This window comes from Erithacus rubecula (assembly GCF_903797595.1).
Source record: "Erithacus rubecula genome assembly, chromosome: 5".
NCBI lineage: Eukaryota > Metazoa > Chordata > Aves > Passeriformes > Muscicapidae > Erithacus > Erithacus rubecula.
In genome coordinates this window covers 21910225-21932728 of record NC_136687.1, presented here as the reverse complement: position 1 = coordinate 21932728, position 22504 = coordinate 21910225, and the positions used below count along the sequence as shown (strand labels likewise).

The 22504-nt window shown below is 40.8% G+C and overlaps 1 protein-coding gene across 3 annotated transcripts in view; it reads right to left on the bottom strand.

The window, feature by feature from the left end:
- LIMCH1 (LIM and calponin homology domains 1) overlaps positions 1-22504 on the bottom strand; it is a 173087-nt gene that overhangs the window by 20320 nt on the left and 130263 nt on the right. For all 3 annotated transcript variants that reach the window (XM_079306879.1, XM_079306880.1, XM_079306881.1), the window contains 7 exons: positions 19967-20093; positions 17036-17190; positions 16450-16849; positions 13031-13252; positions 3597-3690; positions 1166-1332; positions 316-421 (listed from right to left, as the gene is read on the bottom strand). In XM_079306879.1, coding sequence (XP_079163005.1) covers positions 316-421; positions 1166-1332; positions 3597-3690; positions 13031-13252; positions 16450-16849; positions 17036-17190; positions 19967-20093 — 1271 coding nt within the window. The remainder of the gene's footprint in view (positions 1-315; positions 422-1165; positions 1333-3596; positions 3691-13030; positions 13253-16449; positions 16850-17035; positions 17191-19966; positions 20094-22504) is intronic.

Here is a 22504-nt window from a genome sequence, read left to right as displayed (position 1 = left end):
GAGATAAAGTCAATTGCTAAGTCATTTTCATCTGTGAGCAGCAGTATTAAATACTCATTGACATAATACAGCCTTTAAATGCAAGATAGGGCTCTCCCTCTGCTGTGTCAGATTTCTGCTGATGTGTTTAAGGGTAATAGCCAGAAGAGTCCTTTTCATCACAGAAGCCACACTACCAATATCAATCAATGAAACTAGAAAATAACTGTCTTAGCTTCAAAACTGTTTAAGTCGTGGATTAGGCACATCTCCCTGAACGCCACATGCCCATATTCAACTACTGTCTGCTGAATTTTCCAAATGCTTTTTCCTCACCTTGTAAACCAGAGTTATGCAGAGTAACTTGGCTGGTTTCAGGTAGTTTCTTTAAAAATGGCAGCACTACACTCCCCTTTTCTTCCACAGCTTTTGCTTTAATCACCTGTTCAGACATTTGGGAGCAGAAAACAGCATTAAAAAAGCAACAGGTACAATCAATGGTTAGCTTAAACCCTTTCTACTTATCTTCTGAAACAACATTATCAAAGATGAAGCCTCTATCTCCAAAATGACAACAGGGAGTTGCAGTATTGAAGTCCTGTAAGTAACTGGTTTCCTGGTGACATTCACACAGTCCAGCACACTAAAGTCAATCCTCTAACAACATCTAACAAGCCAACACCAAATTTACCCAAAAGAGCAGTACAGCCATTTCTTACTTCTGCCACCACCAACACTTGTTCAGCACTTAAAGAGGATAAGCTCCACTGTCTACACTTTCTGGATATTCCATCCTCCCAACAGGTGGTGGGACTGGAGTTTGTGGGTTAAGTTCTTATTTCTAGTCCCATCAGTTTATACAGGTTTAAACTCTACAAGCAGACCTTGTGGGGTTCCTTTTGAGCAGGAGCTCTCTGATGACCACAGGATTTGGAAACAGTTGAAACAGTCCTTCAGGGCCATATTTTGAATGAACTTCTGAAGTGACATTTAATGAAGAAAAATACCAATTTGCACAATAAACATTCCTGTGTAAGATCTTTCTCAGTTTTGTTTTTTTTTTTTTTTTTTGCTTGTTTTTTTTTTTGTGTTTTTTTTTTTTTTGTTTTTTTTGTTTTTTTTGTTTTGTTTTGTTTTGTTTTGTTTTGTTTTGTTTGTTTTCCCTCTTTTTCTTGCCTGTACATACCTCCTGTGTAGGAGGGAGCGCTTCTTCCTTCTGTTGCTCTGTTTCAGCTTTCTTCACATCTTTCTTGCTTGAAGCAGTTTCCTCTGAAGGAACAGGACTGGGAAGAAATTCTAATCTCTTCACAACAGGGCTGGCACAAGCTGCAGTTGACTTGAATTGCTTTTGATCTAAACCCAATCCACACATATAAGAGATAATGTTGCAAGGTTAAGGTGCATTTTCAAATAAAATATACACCTATTTCTTACAGTCCAATTTCTTACTGGGTATACTATGAGTGCATTTACTGGATGTCTTGAAAATATAAAATATTTTCTTCAACACATATCAAAATTACCTCTCAAAGCAGACAAGACTCAAAGACTTAAATTCACCTATCAAAATCTATGTGCTTACACTTGACTTGGGCATCATGGGGCATCCTTCATGGTAAAAAAAAAAGAGAAGTCCTTGGGAAAGAGTCACATGAACTTCTATTTCAGGCACTTCTCTGGCAGAGATGAGCTGTAACCTACAATGGGTTTACTGAGCTAAGATCTCTTTAATGAAGTTATGTGATAAATCTTACCCTAAGATGTTACAAAGATAAGTATATGAGACCATATGACATGGTCTCAGTGTCAACACTGGAGGATATTTCAGCTTGCCTATTTTTACTAAACCTACCACTTCCACTGACAATCAGTTAAATATCAGCAACAAACTGCTAACAGGCAGCCTTGGACTGGAAAAAAACTAGTTATCATCTAATTCTTAAAGAAAACCAACAAGATGATGCTGGTTTCTGGGAGAAGGGACTAGAAGCACACAGGTCTACAGCTAACCATGAGAGCTGGACTGCTGATTGCTGATACCACTACTGGAAGCAGAGCAGTCACCAGCACCTCAGGCACTGAATAAGCACCCAGACATCTCTCCAACCTCCTAAAGCAGAAATTTCAAATCCTGTCCCCTTTCCACCTGTGCATTAGAGGCACAGGGGCCACAGCATGGAAGTGTTTGGCTTCTGAACAGCAGAGGAGGTTGTTTACTCTACAAGAAGTTCACAGAGTTTGGACCCCATCTATCCCTCCAAAGCAGACATAATGAAAACTCTATATTACTTCATACTTTAGATTTTTGTAATGTTATCTCAGTTTTCCTTGCCAGACAATATTAAACTTTGCTGTCAATACTTAAGGTTTAGCATTTCTGACACCTGGGGAGTTGAAGCCAAGATGGCTTTGGAATTTGTAGACAGCAACAGCTCATCACTGTTGACTCTTGAGAGAATGGTCATTTCATTACGAGATTGCACCTTCTACATTACCTGCCAGATGCAATTCCAAATTTTTAAACTATGTACTTTGGCATCTAGGAAACAAAGTAATTAAGGCAGCTAATAAGCCCTTGCTAACAGCTTATATGCTTCTAATCTTTGGGGAATGGTACCACAGTGATGTTTGAGGGCAAAGCTCAATTGTTTAAGTCATATTTATCCCCAACAAATAGGACCATTATGCTTACGTATCAACTACAGCCAGAGATCTCATTTACACACCTACTTGACACAGCACTTTTTACTTACCCATACCAAGCTGAACTTTGATAGACCCATTTTAAAAAACGAATGACAAAAAATGACAAACTTAGTATAATGGCATACAGCAAATAAACTGTCACTCAAAGACAGTGTTTCAGAAACACACTTTTGAGGAAAACAGCTTAAAATTCTACCAGCAAATTCCTTTCCCCAGATTAGGAATCATGCATAAAGGCTTTAAGGCAGAAAATTAGGAGTCTGCACAATACTGTCCATTTAAAGCCCCATATGGGGACTGAAGTGCCCCTTCTTACTATTTCTTCCCATTCCTTAATGTCTCGGGGGAAAAATGTGTCAAACACAAACTATTACTGACTGGTAACTTCTGCCCTTTTTGCTTTCTGGTTACAGAATGCTGTGGCACTGGCACAAATGGCCAAGTGGATAATCAGGTGCATCATTTCACCCACAGAATGACAGAACAGCCCAGGCTGGAAGGGACCTCAACAGACCATCTAGTCCTGCCTTTTGTGGGGAAGGGAGCCTAGAGGCAATTTTCTAGCACTCTGTGCAGCTGCACCTGAAAAACCTCCTGCTACAGGGGGCTCTATCACATCCCTTGGGAGGCTGCTACAGTGAATGACTGTTCTGACAGCACACAATTTCATTCTGTGTCAAGATTTCTGACATTTGCAGCATTTTCTAATGAGCCCTGTTGGTGCTGCTGGTGATGCTTCTAAGGGATTCCTGCCATAGGGTGTGCCTCAACCCAGGCCCATAAGTGAGCAAGGCAAGGGCAGGGTGAGGGCAGCAGCACACCCACCTGGGGACAGGCAGGAGCAGGATGAGGACAGCAGCACACCCACCTGGGGACAGGCAGGGGCAGGGTGAGGACAGCAGCACACCCACCTGGGGATGGGCACTCCGGGGGGGCAGGTGCCTCACTGCTGGGGCTGGGCTCGGCTTGCAGGCTGTCAGCTCCATCCAATTCCACCGGGGAGGCCTGGAGAGAGGAACACAGCGTGGAGTGAGTACGGTGGAAATAAAAGTATGTGCTAGTTCCTCAAGGCAGTGCTTGCTGCTCCTTTGTAGTGTGTTCAAACCACATCAGTGTGGAGCTCAGCAGGGCTTTGGGGAGAATGTTTCAGAGCAATATGTGCCTGTTCGGGTATTGAATGGCTGTGCTTTAATCTCCTTTTCAAATCGCTCATCATCAGGCACTAATGTGGTTGGTTTGGAATAGCTCCTACAAGCTTTTAAAACTGTAGGATATCTTGGATTGTGTTAGCTGGAGATAAGCATTCATTTCACCCCTAGTTTCCCCTTCCAGAATAACACAAAAACATATGCATTAGTGAATAGATAGCACATACTAGGGTTTGGAAAGTGGCAAAGTAATTAAATACTTCCTTTATTTCACGGTTGTCTAAACAATCTGTTATCTGAAGGGAAAAGCCAGAGTCAGTATTAAAAGTAATGGAATACTTGAAACACTATTAAGAGAGGACTGAAAAAATATGGTGACTGTATCAAGCCAATGATTTAAATGCCTTTGAAAAGCAAGCTTCCTGACGTGGACAAGGGCTATTGCAGAGTTAAAACCACACTGTCAAAACAAGGGTAACACTTCAGCTTATCTATTCAGCAGCTTCCACCATAAACCTGTTTTTCCAAAAGGCAAATCAAGAAAAATATGCAGCAAAGCTATCAGCCATTGCTGATAGCTAGTACTTCTAATCATTCAAGATCTAGAAAATGGCACTTTCAAGAGAGGAAAATAAAAAATGCAGACTACTTTTAGAAATAAAAAGTAACATATTTCAGAAATAGTCTATTGTAGACTCTCTTTCCTGTCCTCCTCCCACTCCTCCATCTTCTTAACAGCTGCGAAAGAGGAAATCTGATGAAATTTCCTCTTTTCTGCAGGCAGGAATCAGACCTCCACCTTCTGTATGGATCCTGTTTCCTATCCATGCAGGCCCACGTGAGCCCCTTATCTGAATGTGTCCCATGAAAAACAGACCTGGGCTCTCACAGCTCCATAACTGGAGACATCTGCTGGCAATGCCAGCAGGATGTCAGCACCTGTGGACACACCACAAAGCTCCAGGGAACTTTATTTCTGACAAAGCTTGTGAATCCCTGCTTCATGTCCTCTCTGGAGGGAGACATGCTCTCAAGGGGGGCAGGAACATGTCTAGGAAGATGCCCTGCAAGGAAATAGTGCAGCCTGGTGTGGGGCCATGGCTAGGGCCAGTGACCCAGGCAAGCCCAGCAGGCAGCCAGCAGTGCTGGGAACAAGAGAAGGGGCCTGCAGCTGCCAAGGGCTGTGCTGCCACCTCTCAGCAGGACAGGTGCCAGGATCACAGCCACGAGTCTCTAGAAGCAGCTTGTGGGGGCTGGCTGCCTGCCATCCTCGCCACTGCCGCCGCTTTCCAGGGCACCCTCACCTCTGCCACCCCCAGCCTCTGCCCCAGGCAAGTCATGGACACACATCTCCCACCTGCCCAAAAGCAGCTCTTGAACTGGATGAGGCAGAAAATGAAATAGAGTCTGTACAAAGGTAACACGGAAAGTTTCAGAACTTCCTCTCTACTGTGTCCATCTGAGAATGAATGCATCTATACCAAGAGTGGGGCACAGATCTCTCCCTCCGTGTCTCACACACTCCCAGGAGGGATGGTCGCTGGAGATGAGGCACAGGCTAAAACACAGCCCCAGAGAAATGCTCCAAAGACTGCAAGTCCTGTGCCCCAGAAGTTTACCTCTTGCCACTTAATTGCTCTTTTCTTCATATAACCCACCTCTCTCCCCCAGTTCATCTGGACACCAGCCTGGTGTGTCATTGAGTTTTCATCGCAAAAGCCCCAGCAGAATTCTGCTGCAACTAAAGAAAATTTCCCCTTCAGCCTCTGTACTGGCTCCTGATACAACAGCAGTGAGGGGAGAAGCTACAGAAAATCCTTCCCAACCTTGCTTAAAGCAGAAATACGCGTTTCTTTTCTGCATGAGGACAGGCAGGCCAGTGCCACAGGCTAGCCAGACCAGAGAGATCATGCCATATCTGTCCTCAGAGGTTTTCAAATTTGAATGATCGAGCCCTTAGCAACCTGTTCTGATCTCAAGTCTGATCCTGTTTTAAGCAGCAGACTCAGCTAGAGACGTACAACCTGAATTAACCAATGTCATTCTACGACCTACAAAACTCTGTTAAACCTAAACAAATTGCTATCATTGAGAGCTCAGGATTTGCCCTAAACAAGGTAGTTTTTACATGGAAAAGCAGGAGGCTCCACATCCACTGGTCCAAACCACAAGCCTCCCAAAGAAACTGCTGAAGATTCAATTATTAATATTTAGATTGATAATATTTTTGGTAAAACAATGGAATCCACCCTTCACTATCAAAAACGAACTGTCCAAATTGGAAAACTGAAATAAATAAATAAATAAATTCAACTTTAATTTAAACCTCGGGAGCTTCAAAGCTATAAACTGTTATATTCCCAAGGTCAACAGAGGAAGCGTTAAACTGTTATACACATGAAAGTAAATTGCTGATGTCAGCTGCTGCTGGAGAAAGGGCACAGCCAAATGGCCTCTCAAAGGGGATAAAATTCACTGTTGCTCAGTGAATGCTGCAGTGATGCACAGACATGATGCACTTGTATCACCTCTAGATCTGGAGTTACCTCAGGAACCCAACATAGTGTTGCCATGCAGCTGTCCTTCACAAGCACAAAAACTAAACCTACCCATAACCTATATCCAGGAGGTTGAGCCAGGTATAGACATAAATGTTATTTATAGAAAAAAAGAGTGACTACTTGATGCAGGAAAATTGACTTTCCAATGGCATGCTGCAGAAGTTCTGTTCCTGCTCAGGAGACTTGACTCTTTCTCCTCCCTCTGCTGAGCAATTAAATGCTAGTGACAGAGCTAAAAATAAAAAAATGATTAATAACTAATTTATTAAAAAAAAAAGTCAACTTCACTGGGGAACTCTCTTATTTCCACTAAATTTAATTCTATTTATAATACCAAGTTAATGTACTTTTATCTAGTATTTTATTCACAAGTGTATGATACACTTAAGAAAATTCTTGTGCTGATACTACTGATAAAATATCTTTTCTACCACAGACTTCATACTTCACATTTCATAAATATTTGTAATCAATTGATGATGTTATCACTGAACATAAAAAAAAGAAAAAAACCATACATTTCATTACACCTAAGATGACTGTATTTAGGCTGAAAGACTCAGTAACCTAGCGAGTGATATTTCTGAGGTGCTTCAGTTCTGTGAGGTCTCATGCCTTGGGATGAAGGACTGATGCAAACTCTCAGCATCTTTCTGACACGTGTTTGTGTGGGGACAGGTCTCTTTCTGCAGGCCACAGAGCCATTCCAAGCATAGGCTCTGCAGCAGGTCACACACCACCACCACAGGCAATGAAGCCTTAAAGAGGAGTATGAGAAACCTCAGTGCATGGGGACTGTGATTATCTCTGCCCATGCATCAGGCTGGTGTCGAGACTGTCTTATTAAAACTTCTAAAGAGTTCTGAAGAATGCTGTCTACTTGGATAGGTGCTTTTATTACCCCATGCATCTGGATGCCCAGGAGTTAAAGCAAGCTTCCCCATTTATGATTTATGATTCCATTTCATGATGGAATGTTAAAGATTGTGATGGCAGTTGTGGTTATGAGCACATCAGTAGGGAGGACAAAGCAACAATGGTGTTTTGCTAAACAAAGTATCCATTTAACAAAGACACAAGCAATGGCATATAGCGTTCCCAAAAAAATATTAGGCATGAAAATAAATTAGTTCAGTTTTTGCAGAGAGGATTTTTATCACATAAAATAGGATATCAGTCCAATTATTTTTTAAGATCATACAAGCTGGAAATGGTTGTATTGGCTACTGCTGTGGCAGAACTTTACACCCTTAATAAAACCCTAAAAATACAATAATCAAAAATACCTAACACACAAAGCATCACAACTTCTACAAAAATACAAAATCAAAAGGAATTTACGGTAGAACTTTATTAATCCTTCTTGTAAATTAAATCAAAACATAGCTCAGTTAACACTGCTTGCACACAAAATCATGTGAAATATTGTTATTGTACTTTCTATGAAAACAGGACAAAACAAGCTGTCTAGAAACAATGAGAATGCAGAAGAAAGAATTAGATTAAAACTACAATTTAAATTCTGTAAAACCATTCAGAAATTAAATTGGTTGCAACATCAATAGCCACATGCAGAAATTGTCTGACAAATCACAAAACTTCTGTGATTCGAATTCTATACAAACCATTGACTTCAAAATTCTTGTACAAAGATTTCCTCATCAAATTAATGTTGGCAGCTGACGTGAGTGATAATGATGGCATAATCTTGGGCTGCCACAGCTTAGTTTCTTGCATGCTATGCCAGATACAGTACTACAGCCAGAACACTACTTCAACAGGCTAAATCATCTGCCAACTACATAATGCTATACTCAGGCCAGCTATTTACAACAAAAGATCAGGGCAATCAGTAACTGACAGAGAAGTCTTGAAAATGTTGCAAGGAAATGTGAAGCATTCCTGATAGTCATTGGAGTTATTACTGCTTAATTGAGGTGTAAAATTATTATCTTTCACTGACAGACACTGAAAGGTACAAGGCTGTCTGAAGGACAGGAGACAGGCCTGTTATGTTCATAACCAAGTGTTGAGCAGAGTTCCCTCCTAGCTGCTTTGAAGCTTTGCTGCTTGCACTTCTCATCCTACACCTTTTTCCCTTCAGGTAGTCCAGCCCTCCGTGCATCTTTTCATGTGTGGCTCAAGGCAAAGCTGTCAATCTGGAACAGACAGACTTACTCTACGAGTGTTTCTCATAATGAATCAAAGAACAAAGTCTTGTCTTACCGGATATGTACAAACCAGGGTTTCAGCCCTGCTCTCCTGTAGCTTGGCCAACAATCCTCAACCACAAGAAAGCTTATCCTTTAATCTCAGTTCAATCAGTGAATTTTTCAACATGAAGGAGAGTGTTACTTGGATATAGCAAACAAGTGCATTTTGTGCCAAGCATGCAGTGAGTAGAAATGGACAAGTTTAAGCTAGCTAGAGAAAAATTAAAAGAAAACTGTCTCTCCCCACCACCACCACCTCACCCTGATCTTTTTTAGGTTGCTGTCTATATTTATTTTTTCTGGTTGATCAGAGCAAAGTTATAATTAGAGCTATAGGAAGCCAATAATTTCTAAGTGCTCACATAAAGATTGGTCAAAATAAAGTGATGTTACTTACTCACTGACAAATTAATTCCCCTACACTAAAATCTGTCCAAACACTGTTCTAAAACAAAACATTTACTTTGCCAACTTCTGATTCAAAGAGCTAGTGGATACAACTTCTCAATGTTTGTAGTGTCCACCACTATTCTGTATAATGGGAAGAAAACACAGCCTAAATGGCTGCCAGGCAGGAACAGGATGAGGAGATGATTTTCACATTGTTGCTGGTATTGCTATGGTTGATCAGTCTTCGGACTTGTGCCCCAGTTTTTCCAACTGCATTGAGAGGTATAGGTACCTTTACCTATCACCCCTATCAGCACCACGTTACTCCACAAACACCAGTGGAATGTTTTCCTCCTGTTTGTAGGCCAAGTTTATCCTTTTTAGCCTTTAATCATAGGCAAAATTTCATAACCTACTTTAAGCTAAGGTAAGCCTCTTGTAAAATCACTTATACACTACCTATTAGCATATTAGTTAGAGCATACTCTAACTATATACTCTATAGATATATCTTTTGATAATATTTTTCTTTACTGTCCTGCCTTCCTGTTGCAATTTTTTGCATCTCATTTAATAGTAAATTTAGGCAGGATGTACATGTATTTCCTAGTCAGTCTCTGTTGAACATTATTTGATTCACATAGAGATGGGATCCTTCTCTTGTCAAAAAGACAACTGACACTGAGGTCTCACTCACAGGAAATGATCTCTGCACTTCCCTAGCTTCCCAAATGCCCCAATGGTATTAGTTTTTTAAGTGGTGCAACTTAAATAAACTTCAGGCCAAAAGCACTGTTGGAGTACAGTTGCACAGCATCTTCCCCTGTTGCAGACAATGCCTGAGGGCAGCTAGACATATTCAAACTAGGACTACAGAAGGGACTTCAAAGGGAAGCTGCCAGGCTGAGAGAATACAGAACTGGTCCATTTGACAGATGAACTGAAACAGCAGGGGAGCAGCCCTGTGAGGGACAGAGGAGGAGGAGGAAGGGGCATGTAAAGCACAGGAAGGGAATCAGAAGGGAAGGACAGGAGTGCCATAGGTAAAGTACACATGAAAAGAAATATATATTTCACAAAAGAGACCTGGAGCAGAAAATGAATGAATAAGACATAAAACCAACCCAAATCTACATGCAGCTAGAGGAGTGAAAAACAAACCCCTGGCTCAGCATTTCTTATCAGAGGAACTATTGCCTGTGAATCTTATTCAAAGCCTGGGAAGGACATAGCTAACAAGAACTGAATCAGTCAAACATACATATAAGCACAATGAAAGCAAGTTTAGAAACTGCTTTGAAAATATGCTTAATTTGTAGAAGTTTTCTCAAGGCAAAAGAGCTGTAGTAATTTCTTCCACTCTAGACAGCTCTTCTTCATTTCAGCTGCTTTTCTATGCCTGTTTCTGTCATTTTCTCCTCCTCTTCTAGAATGTCAGAAGGGTTATGCATCAGCAGAAACCTACAGCCCTGTTTTCTCATTGTGGGAGGTGATAGTGGAGGCTTTCAGAAGGCTTTCTTACATCTAAGAATGTGTAGATTGGAAGTTCTATCCCTGGAGTAAACACCAAACCTCTTTTTCCCTTCTGGAATTCTGACAGGGACAGCTAGATGCAGTATCCTGCTGAGATCTTGTTTTATAGGGAGTGGAACATGCCCAGGATGATCTTATCTTTCCTCACCTGGATTCCCAACCTTCCTAGAAAGGGTTATATACTTCAGAGAGCAGTTTAGCCTTTCAGGGTCTGCAGATGAGGCTGATATTGTTGTGTTAGTTGTCCAAAGTCCAAAGTAAAATAAGTACAGGGAGAAGGCTGAATGAAGTGAGTCCAGTGTAGCTGCCCCATTCTTGCAGATTTGGCTCCAGACCAATTACATCCATATCAAGCTGTCTACAGAAGTGCTTGTCTGTGTCCCTTAGTGAAGAAGCCAAGCATCAGAACCATGCCCCATCTCTGTAATCTGGCATCTAAGCCCTTTCCCTCAACAAACAAAGTTGTTGATGGTGTCGTCTCTTGTATGCTCAATAGCTAAGTTACTGCCTATGTCTTTATATGTGGCATGGAGACCTGGAAAATTACAAAGTGTCTGGGTAAAGAGAAGTAAACATTCAGAAGAAACAGAACCTGAAGTCTTATTTTAGGCTGCCAAATTCCCTTCCAGCCACAGGCAGATCTCCTCTCTCATCACATTCAGTGCATTACACGTTTTTCCATGGAAGATCCCATTCAAAGCTGTCTTCTTTCCTTGCTTTGCCCTTGACATGCTTAATAGACACACCTTTGCTTGAAGCAGATGTGCCAGGAGTAATTACGATGATTTGCACTACAGAGTCACATTGCTGATGGAATTGTGAGGCTAGTGATACAAAAGTTGGAGTTAGAGCACAGACACTCTGCCACTAGCACCATTTTGGTACACATTCATTCTCTCTTGTAGGCTTCATCATTGAGTGCATTCAAGCTTACAAACCAGGAGCTGTTCTGTAAATGTCAAGTCATGGAATCTGAGGAGTCAAACCCTTCTGCCTCCTTTGCAGTATCACCACAAGAGCTGAGAATTGGAAGGAGAAACCAGACACACAGAAAAATTTGCATTCAGCTGGCCATATCATCCTCAAAGCTGTAGAAAGGGGAGGATGAGAGGACATCAAACAAATACAAGCACACTCAAGGACTGACAGTGACTTCTGCTGCTGAGTTTCTTCATAACTAACTAGGCCTGAAAATCCAAAAAAAGGAGACATTAACACTTTCACTAGGCTACTTTTCTGATTGGCATTGAGCTTCAAATCTTCAGCAAGCTGAGGTTCTTCTCTATTCTCCAAACACTCCCATTACCTGCTCTTCTGCAACAGATGCAATGTTTACCTTGCTTTTCCTTCACAGCCAAATCACTGTGACAGAAGCAGCCTCAGCTCTGCCTTCCCTGCAAATCATTCACTTTTGACTCAATTCCAGATCCCTCTGACAGGATCAACTCTGTGCTCATGGCTCCCAGGTTTGGCTGTCCATAGCTAGAGAATGGCAGGGGAGTAAAACACAAACCCTTTCTCATGAATGAGCCATCATGCCCCAGGACAGATCTTTGCCTGCTCCCTTTTATCCACCTGGCCAAGGCTTGCATGAAATCTGAGATGAAAGAAAAAAATACCGTATTCCAACTCTCACCACATCTACAATTCTCTTTGTTGTTACACAGAAAAAAATTGTGAGAATTCCCTCTCCTGCCACTTGCTTGCAGCCTTTTTACATGCTCTCTTTGCAATCCTCTCCTTATTTCTTGTTTTGTTTTTACTATCTAGTTTTATTACAGTTTTGTAGCATCTAGATGCCTGCTGTGATGTGCTCTAATTTTACTCTTGCCTTTTTCTCTGGGGAAGAGGGGGAAAGAAGGATGAAAAAGTAAAATTAATTTGTTTCTCTGATAAGACAGTTAAGAAGCATGTTGGCCCCTCTGAGCATTTCAATAGCTTATCCCCTTTTCTAATGTTTCTGAGAGGGGAATGAAAACCAAATGTTCAAAACTGCCAGCACATCCACATCCTCTTTTGAAAACTGAAAACTGAGACTAATTATAATGGCTCACACAGTCCAATTATGTTGCTGATCTAATCAGCTTACATTAGGAGAAGTGCTGAATAAACCTGCACAACGGCTGGGACACTGAATCAATTTCTCCCTGGCCCAGCACATTTAAAGCATGCTTATCAGATGCATGACATCTGGAAAAAAACCCCAAAACAACAACAAAAAAGAAAAAGACAAAAAAAGAGAAATCCCCCCAAAACCCCCAGTGGCTGCAAAAAGGTTTTTTAATCTTACCCTCCTATTTCTCTCCCCACATACAAAAGGAAGAAGCATTTAATTTACAAAGGATTTGGGGTTTTGTTGATAGTTTTTTCCAGGTCTGGGCACACCCTTTTGAAATAAGGCAAACATAGGCACTTGGGTATCATTAGTTAGTGATTAAACACATCATGAGACAGAAAATTGGCAAAGAAAGTAAGGCTGTTTTGTTCGTGTTGGTCTTACTGTTGGCTCTTTGTGCACACTCTGAGTGGCAGGCCTCTGTAAACTGAGCTCAACACTTGGGGGGTCCTTCTTCAACTCTACTGGGGGCTTGTCCCCTCTGGCTACTCCATCAAATTTCAGAGATCTGGTTGGTGAAGGAGTAAATATTACTGTTGTACATTCTTTATCCTTTTCTTCCATGCCGTTGACATTTTCTCCATTCATGCTGACTTTTCCATCTACCTGCAGAATACAGTTAAATAAATATGCTGAGACAAGTAGCATTCAAAGGAATTTAGGAAATTAGGAGTTCAGCGTGATACTACAATCATTTATGCAGTCTGTGTTATCAGTGTGGGATGAAGCCAAGCACATATTTCATTCAACAGGCCAAAACAGAAGAAGAACCTATGACCCTAGGGGCTCATAAACAAAACACAGACACAAGGAAATAATTTTTCTGGATTTCCTGGTTTCCCACATTCCATTCTCCCAGCAACATACAGACACCCTTTGTGTGCATCACAGATCAAAGGATGTTTTAAAAAGATCAATTTTTATGTTAAATTTAGACCAAAACTGCTGAGTTTTACATTGCCTTATGCAAGAGCCAAGCAGGTTCTCCAGCACTAATTATGCTGATGAACTGCTTATGTACCCCAATGACCTCACCACAGTACTAGCAGTCTGTGCTTTTTTTGAAGCACTGTCATGTGAACTTTGAAGGGACAGGGAGCAGCAGAGTTCATTCACTTGTTTCTTTATTGTTCATAATAAGGAATCAAGGCACCAACAAATAAAACTGGCCATTCCACTCTTTCTGTAAGGCAATCAAATAGTTTAGGTGTTTTCCCAAAAAATTATTATAGGCAATCTCCTTGAAAAGGAGAGTGTGGAAACAGTTTAGCTACCTTTTTTTCTCAGGGTCAAGCTGGCTTCTTCCTCTTCAATGATACAAATTCTTGCCACTTTTATACTAGAATTTCAGAATGGAGGTGGCATGTAAAGACTTCCTTCAATTTGAAGGGCTCCTTGTAGAAGCATACAGGAGAAGTCTTGCTACAGAGAACTCACTAGCCATTGACCTTAAGAGGGCCCAGGGGGAGAGAGACCAGGAGAGGACGAGGTCTCAGTACCAGCACTTTGCTCCTGCCTGGCCACAGCACAGATGTTTGCTTACAGGCCTGTCAGCAGGCGTGAGGAGTAAGGAGGACTTTGCTACTCTGTGCACAGAGATCCTTCCTGCCTTACTGAGTGAACAGCTTGGATACCTCAAGAGTGGCACTCCAACTTAGTACATATCATCAGTACCAAGCTGAGGGCAAACTCCTTCCATTGACTTCTCATACAGGTGCATCCTGAGGCTTGCTCTTTATGAACATGAGCAACTAAGAGGCCATCTCTAAGGTGCTGGGCATCCATAGCTCCTCCAGATGTGCAGGAAGGTAGAGGCAGTTAGCCCTTGCATAATCAGCTCCACTACCTGTTTCACCCCTTCTGAGTGTTTTTCAGATGAAAATGTTCCCTCCCTTTCTACACTGACATCATCCAATTTACACAGTACCTCTCTTAAGGTTTATTTCCAAACACAAGTGGTGAGCAGGAACTGAGCCCAAAGTCTTCTGGGATTGTGTGCTGGATTATCTACTAGAGAGGCAGGTTATGAAAGATCTCAAAAATAAAAAGGCCAGGAAAAAATTGGTAGGCTGCACCATCCATTTCAGTGTTTCTGTTTAGACTAAGACATTTCTCTATTTATATTAAGGAGGAAAACCAAATTTTTGAACAAGCAGGACAGATGCCCTGGCTGTAAAGTTAAACAAACATACTCCTTTCCTTCTGATCTGGAGGGTGTCAACACATTGTCATCAGAGCCAATAATCATCGACAGAATGGTGTTTCAAGGGAAAATAATGCTACAGCTACATGTGCTAGGGAATAATTCCTACTGAGACAAATCACATTTTTTCACATCATGTGAACAAGATTCAGACAGATTTTTTTGTTGTGGCTTGTGGGACATAGAAACCTTCATGGCTTAGTTTGTTCCTGCATATGTGAATTAGTTATGCAATAACATTATGGTGAAACACACATATATCTTGGTGAAAAAAAGTGTCATGCATCAGGAAAAAAACAAAGATCAGAAAAATAAACTTGAGGTATATTAACTGAGGTATAATAGAAACAGAAATTATCAAAAGTTTTATGTTTCAACTAGGAAACATGGTGGGGTGTGGTTTCCACAAGAGCTGGGACAGACTTCAATACATCACAGCATTCTTTTTTCAATAGTATAAAAAGCTGACTTGCTTTTTAGAACATAACCTGAATATACATGGTAGCAATGCTACTGGGATATCAGCAGGGTATGAGCTGACAAAGTACGAGCAATGGCCGACAGAAGGGAATCCAAACTCTAGAGGCTGGGGGCACCCATACCATTAGGCTTCACACTGCTCACAACATGACTACTATGATACTTGGTTAAGCTCCAATTTTGGTATAGGTACTGTGAACAGCAGATGTTTTCAAACTTGACTTATTCTGGTATGTTCTTTTTAATACATCCCAGTTCTTTGTTTTTTTCCATCATTGGTTCAGTATCTTAATCCCATTCTCCACAATCATGCAGTCAAAAGATACACTCCTCAGATTTCATATTCTGGTTTCAGAATATTGTTTCCTATTCTTCTAACCTCTCCTCCCACAAATCTCATAGCCAACCTATTTCCTGCAGATTTGCTTTCATCCAAATTCTTTTACTTCTTTTACTCTCATGATCTTTGCACACTTCTTGTGTTCCAATGGAGCCTCTCTCACCATCAATCTCCAGTTACTCTGCTACCCCAGTACCAACCTGTTTCACTGAACTTCCACATACAACCTAAATTCTCTCTTTATGCCTATGAAGCAGCTTTCCCCATGCATCCTTGTTGAGAAGCATGTTTAAGACATTATATCTTTGGGCAAGCTGGCTCTTGGCTCTGAAGAAGTAGGGACACCCTTGTTTGGGTATGGCAAAAATCAGACCCCTGACACAAAAGTCACCCCAGGTCTTGCTTCAAAAGCCAGGGCCTCCACGCTCCCTGCATCTTCCATGTTGTTCAGAAACAAAAAACATGGCCACATACTCTTTTCTAAAAACTTTCTGAGGAAAAGGCTTGTTTTTTTCTTAAATTCCCCCTTTTGCCAAACAAATACAGCCTGAGGAAAAATGACCAGAGCAAATACTTCAGTCTGAAGAGGTCAAGATTCTAGGAAGACTGGTAACCATGAAGAAACCACTAAACCAGGCAGCACAGAACATGAAGCTGAATTTTATATCAGAATGCTGTCACCATTTTCTACATAATTGCATTAAGCATTTATATGTTCAGATGACTTAATCAAGATCTCTTTGCCTTCTGGTTGCCTTTGGGGCACATGATGTGTCCTACCTTAAAGTTCTTTAAAACTTCCTGTGTATTTTTGGGTTGTGAGTAAGGCTTGGGTGTCAGCATAGGCACAGCCTTGGAGACACTTTTGCTGGGAGATGTGCGTCCTGTTGAACTGCTGGGCTCTAGATCAGTGGTGGGAACAATGGTTGCTTCAATTGTGGCAGTGAATTTTGGAGCAGGAAGTGACTGTTGCCTTAAATATCTCAGAGGATTTGGGTCTTTCAGTGGGGAATTTGGTTCCACTGAATGGCTTCTTTCCAGAATTTTTGGCATCTGCAGACGCTCAAGGACAGCTTCACTGATAGTGAATCTTTCAGTGTACTGCTGGAGTATGCTCTCAGCCTCCTCCTGTGTCTTTGCATTCTTGTATGCCTCGTGAAGCTCCCGCTCCCTTCTCTCTCTGCAAAGAAGACACAAGAGAAACCATGACATTAACACTGGAAATCACCCCCATTTCCTCTGCTCCACCAACACCCTCCCCTCTCCCTCACTCAGGCTTGCAGGCATGGCTGCCCACAGTTACCTATCACCTATGGAGCACATAGAATTTTCAGACATTCCGCTACACTGCAGGAAAACAACGTACTTTTCCTCCACGATTTCTCGGTAGGTTTTGATGCTTTTTCTGCGCTCGCTCATTCCGTCTCCAGCCAATAACCTCTCCATTTTCTTTCTCTCAGCCTCCTTTTTAATCAAATCCTGTGAAGCACTCCTTCGACGGCTCTTCCACCGAGCCAGGTCCTGGGAGAGAAGGAAGGCACCTGAATGCAGAGTTGCAAATAACTAAAAAGTGGCCCCAGCTAACAACAAGCCCAACCAGCCGGTTACAGTATTTGTTCTTGCCAGTGGACCAGGCACCCATCATCTGCAGGCAGCATTGTTTATTTCAATGACAAAAGGGGATCATGCCACAAATAAAGACATTGCCTGAATGTATTCAGCAGAATACAGTAAGGATTTCATTTCACTGCTTACTTTGCTTTTCAAAATTTGGCCTAAAAGGACCAGTCAGGACACTCATTTTCACTTGGGCCAACATTAGGAACAGAATCCAATTTTCCAGTAAAATTAAGTTAAAAAATTATGTTTGGTGAAGAATTTTAATAATCATATACATGGGAAGCAGGGGCTCATTGGAAAAATGGATGCTGCTTCACCATGAGCTACAGCTTCACTGATAGTCTACCTTGGAGAGCTGGTAGTTCCATACTTTGCCCATGCTATCAGTCAGCTATATGCAAATATGGTTGACCCATGATATTGGGGCTTTTTGATAGAATAATCCAGTGCAACATCTAAATTTGAATTCTTCATCAAGGCCACCCTGCAGTATTTTGGATCCAGATGTGAGCAAGAGAGGTTAGGGAGTGACGTGGCTCATACCTGGCTGCTATGAGAGATGACAGAGTAAAAAGCCTATGGTTTGCACCCACCTATATAGAGATGGCCTTGTTAAAGTAACAATCTCAGTCTTTCTGGAATCTGCCTGCCTGAAATTGTGCAGAAGATTAACTGAATCTGGTTCTCTGCCTTTTCTGAAAAACTAGCCTGACACTAAACCAGAGAGTCACAGGAAGAACCTGTTATGGACCCCTATGATGTCTTGCATCCTTTATGAATTCACAAATTGAGGAGGCTACAGAAGCAAGATCTTTTTCACAGTACAAGTATTACAGTAAAGAATTTTCCAAACTGTTAAATATCTTTGCAGCCAACTAGCAAAGGAACAAAATTTTACATGTAAGAAGCAACCACTGCAGAACTTCTGCAAAGAAAAATAACTTCCTAGGAAACTGAAAGGAAACATTTGTCATTAACTTTTCAACATCAGGAGATGAGTATACAGATTATACTTCATGCACTCTAACAAATTTTGGTTTTCATAAAACCCAAATATTCATAACACATGCTCAATTTAATGGCTATTTAATAAATTGCATTGTTTCCCAAATGTTTTAATTACATTTTTATTGGTAAACAGCAGAAGGTACTGCAAGTATAACTTACTTTATTAAAATCAAGAAAAAACATTGTTACATTTAATTTATCTTAAAACCATAAATTATTGATATTACACTTAAGGGAATGCTCATTAAAGTACTGCCTCACATGACCTACATATATCAGTCTATAATCCCCCTTCATGAAACATTAGCCTAATCATTTTCCTCAGTTACTAATTATTGCCATTGAAGCACAAAAGCATTTCTTTATTCAGCTGCTTCCACTATCATCCACTGTTTGGAAATTACTTTTTCATTAGCAAGTTTTCTAACATAAGCTCTCCTTCTCTTTTCATAATTAAAATTCAGACATGCTTATCTTTTCCAATTCTGATCCTTCAGAATAACAATGATTTTTAAAAGCCATGAAACTGTTAATTCTTGGCAAATTTATAGCATGGGCATCTAAAATACCAGCCCATTACACCTGTCTCTATAAAGCCCTCAGAATTCCAAGGACATTCTAATAAAGGCATTTTCAGTACATCTTCAGAACTTTTAGTTAATGGTAAAAGGTTCTGAGGGCCTGGAAAATGTAAAAATTTTAGCTCAGAGGATTTTCAATTCAACAGCAGAGTCTTCAAACTTCTTGAATGACTCTGGATTTATTCTTATCTCTGCCAGGAAATTATGACCTCCTACATATAAAGAACTTTCAGTTGAAGTCCTTCATTGCTCTGCTACAAAAAAGACACTTCTTAGCTGTATATACAATTTGTTTTTAACTTTTACTTAAATCTTCTACCAAAAACCTCTCCGACATGTTTCACAGAAGCTTTCCTTGAAAGGAGAAATAACCATACTTGAAGAGATGTGTTTTATTGTGTTCTGTTTTTTTCTAATTAAAAAAATTATCCTTAATTCCTCATTTAAAACTAGTCTTTAGGAATGAACAGAATTGAAATTAAAGCTCCTTCTACTAACTTACCTGCACATCATGTTTTCCTGTCCTTACTAATTTGCTGCAGACAATGCCAAAAGCCTGGACAGCTTAACAAAACACATCAAGGAAAGAGGGTTTGGAAAGGCCTTGTAAACCAAGCAGGGTATAACTAACATGAAGAACCATTTGTTTGCTTGGACAAGTCGGAGAACATTACAATTTTCTGTTTCTATGCAAATTTATTAAAGAAAAGGCTGACGTATTTATTCCCTGTCCTACTTAGTCTTGTATTTTGTCACTTTGGACATTGACTAATTAGAAAAATTAGAGAAGTCAGCAGTTAGAAGTTGTTCTTCTATTTTTTAACCTAATCACATTTTTTTTTACATTTTTTAAAAAAACCAAAAATACCTGGTGAACAGGCAGAGGGACTGAAAGATCTTGTATTCTTTGATTTACATCAAATTATGAACTATGCTTTTAGCAACAATCCACTGAGAAAAAAAACCAAAAACTCTCCTGATTATTTTAAGCACTTGACAGCAAGTGCAGATTTAGCAGGTTGTCCTGTTTTTGCCTAGCTGGCTGGTCTCAATGCCTGCCAGCACTGCAGACAATGTTGTATACTCACATCTTGCCATCTTGTCTCATCCTCCTTCAGCTGGTTGTGTATATTCTGCAGCTTCTCATGGCGAGCTTTGCTATGAGGCTGAGCCACAGCTTCTTCTTCACATCTCATGTCAAACATACTCACACTCCTAAACAAGGGGAAAACAACAACACGCCCAGCATTATTTAGAGGCTTATATTCCATCAGCTTGTAAGAGCTGAAGCCACATGAGGGTGCTACAGCAGAATCAGACACCTGCTCCGTTACAAAGCTCCCAAAAGCAGCATTCCCCAAGACAGGCTTGTTAGCATCCCCATGGCTCCCACACAGTACTTCAGGCATTACACTCCTCAACTTCCCATTTTGTTAATCTACCACAACTTTGTCTCTCACTAAGAAGCACTACTAACTTTGCACTTCCATCAATAGCTCTTATTAAAATCATTCTATCAATCAGAACATTTTATTTTCTGAAGATTTGTGCCCAACGGGTTTCCAAGATCACTTTGATCAACACCACAGACAGAAGTTCCCATTTCAGGGTAAAAGAAGTCTTGAGAAGTACATCAGGGGCAGCATGGCAGCTAAATGCTATTGCTACAAGCCCAGAGAAGTACACTCAGTTCAAACTGCCTGGTACTTTCTCCCCTCCCCTTTCCTCCCCTCCCTGCCTTGAAGAAATCCAATACTACCAGCACCAATTTATTAATACTGCTAACCTAACAAAGAAAAGATGAGGTCCAGGACCAAAGAAAAAAAAAAGTTTTTTTTCTATTTATGTCTCTGACCTTTGGAGAGTTAAAGGAAAAAAAAAGGTTGTGGTTTGATGTTATGTATCTCCTTCTATTATATAAAGATCCTCACACAAAGATATCATGCTTACTAGTCCACCTCTACCACTCATTATAAGTAAAACATGATCTCAGTTGTGCCATTCAAAGCAGTAAAAAAAACTTAGAAGAAAGCCATGCAGTTCCACATGAAGTGATTTCACAGCAGCTCTCAAATGATCACCTGCAGCTTTACATGAGCCAATGAGCCAACTACCAGGAGAAGCACCCAATGAGGATAAATCTGTGGGCAACTGTGTCCACAGTAGTCAAAGTGTCAGAAAGCTGTGCATATATTTATGAGCCAGCATTTGCATTCAGGCAAGCAAATACAAGAATGCCACTCTCAAGGAAAAACTTGAAAGGTCTGGACAGTGTATGTAAAAGCACATGCACAAATTCCATCCTGCTAAGTAGGTATTTACTCAGAAATGAAGGACAGAATAAACATTCTATTGCCTTTAAGCAATACAGTCAAGTTCACATATTATTGTGCTTCACCCCTTAAACAGAGTGCTGAGGGTTACACTAATTTGGGTTTTTCTGTGGGTAGTTTAAAAGTTGCATTGCTCAGGATTGGATCAGAACACTCTTAAATAACAGAACCTAAAGAGATGGCAAGTGCTGTTGTTTCGTAAAACTTAAATATTAGTCATATTTGGCAGACTGGTGAGGCAGGTTGGGAGATTCATAACTTGCAATAAAGTCTCTCTTACAGGGTTTATTCCAGTTTAAGGACTTTTTAAGCTCTCACTAAGAAAGCCTTCAGTGTTCAGTATTTGATACATTGTTCCTTCTGGGTCAAACTGGTTGTGTAGGTCCTCTCTTGTATTCTTTCCTAATGTCAAATAATTTTCCATTCATATGCAGTAGGAGAAAAGGCAAGACCTGAAATGGTCTTACTGGTTCTAGTGGAGTGCATAAGTACACACTCTCTGTCATTTGGGATGGAATAATTTTGCCTTTCTAGCAGGATTACCAGGATTTCCTAAGTCTAATGTATGCTCCCTGAATTCATGCAGGTCTCACAGGCTGCACAAAGACAACAGGTTTTATAACTATTAACAGTGCAGCAAAAAAGGTTCTCTGGAAAAGGCTTTAGCCTTGGCTAGAACTATACACTACAACCCCAGATGCACCTCCTACTCCAGCAGTCACCTCCTGCTGCTGGGCCTTCATTGTCAAGGGTAAGCAACTGGGTAGGTTCAAACCTCAACTCTGCAGCAACATGTTATTCCACAACAGCATCTTCCCAAGACAGCAATCTGAAGGATCAAAGCACTGTGCTCCACTCTGACCAACATGTAGCAATCAATAAGGAGAAAAACCTCCTTTCTGGGGTACATGGACAAGGCCAACTGGAAGGTGTACCTCAACTTCTCTGCCTGACAAGTTCATCCTTAGAAAAGACTCAAAGAGGCCAATACTCTGAGCTACTATCAAAAGACACCTTTCATTATGAGTCTCACATAATTTCCTCCTATTTCTGTCTCGTATGATCAACAAATGGCTCCAGGCAATCACTAACACCTCCATGAACAGAACTAGATTTACTCCTTCCTTCAACCACATGCTGAGCCAGCAGGCATGTAGCACAAAAGTAGACAGGGAATATGTAACTGCACCAACTACACTTGAACTATTTTCAAGTTCATTAACATTCTGCCATTAGCACAGCTCTAGAGACTGTATACAAACTCTGTCCTGAAGCAAGAGGCCTTTCTGCTGA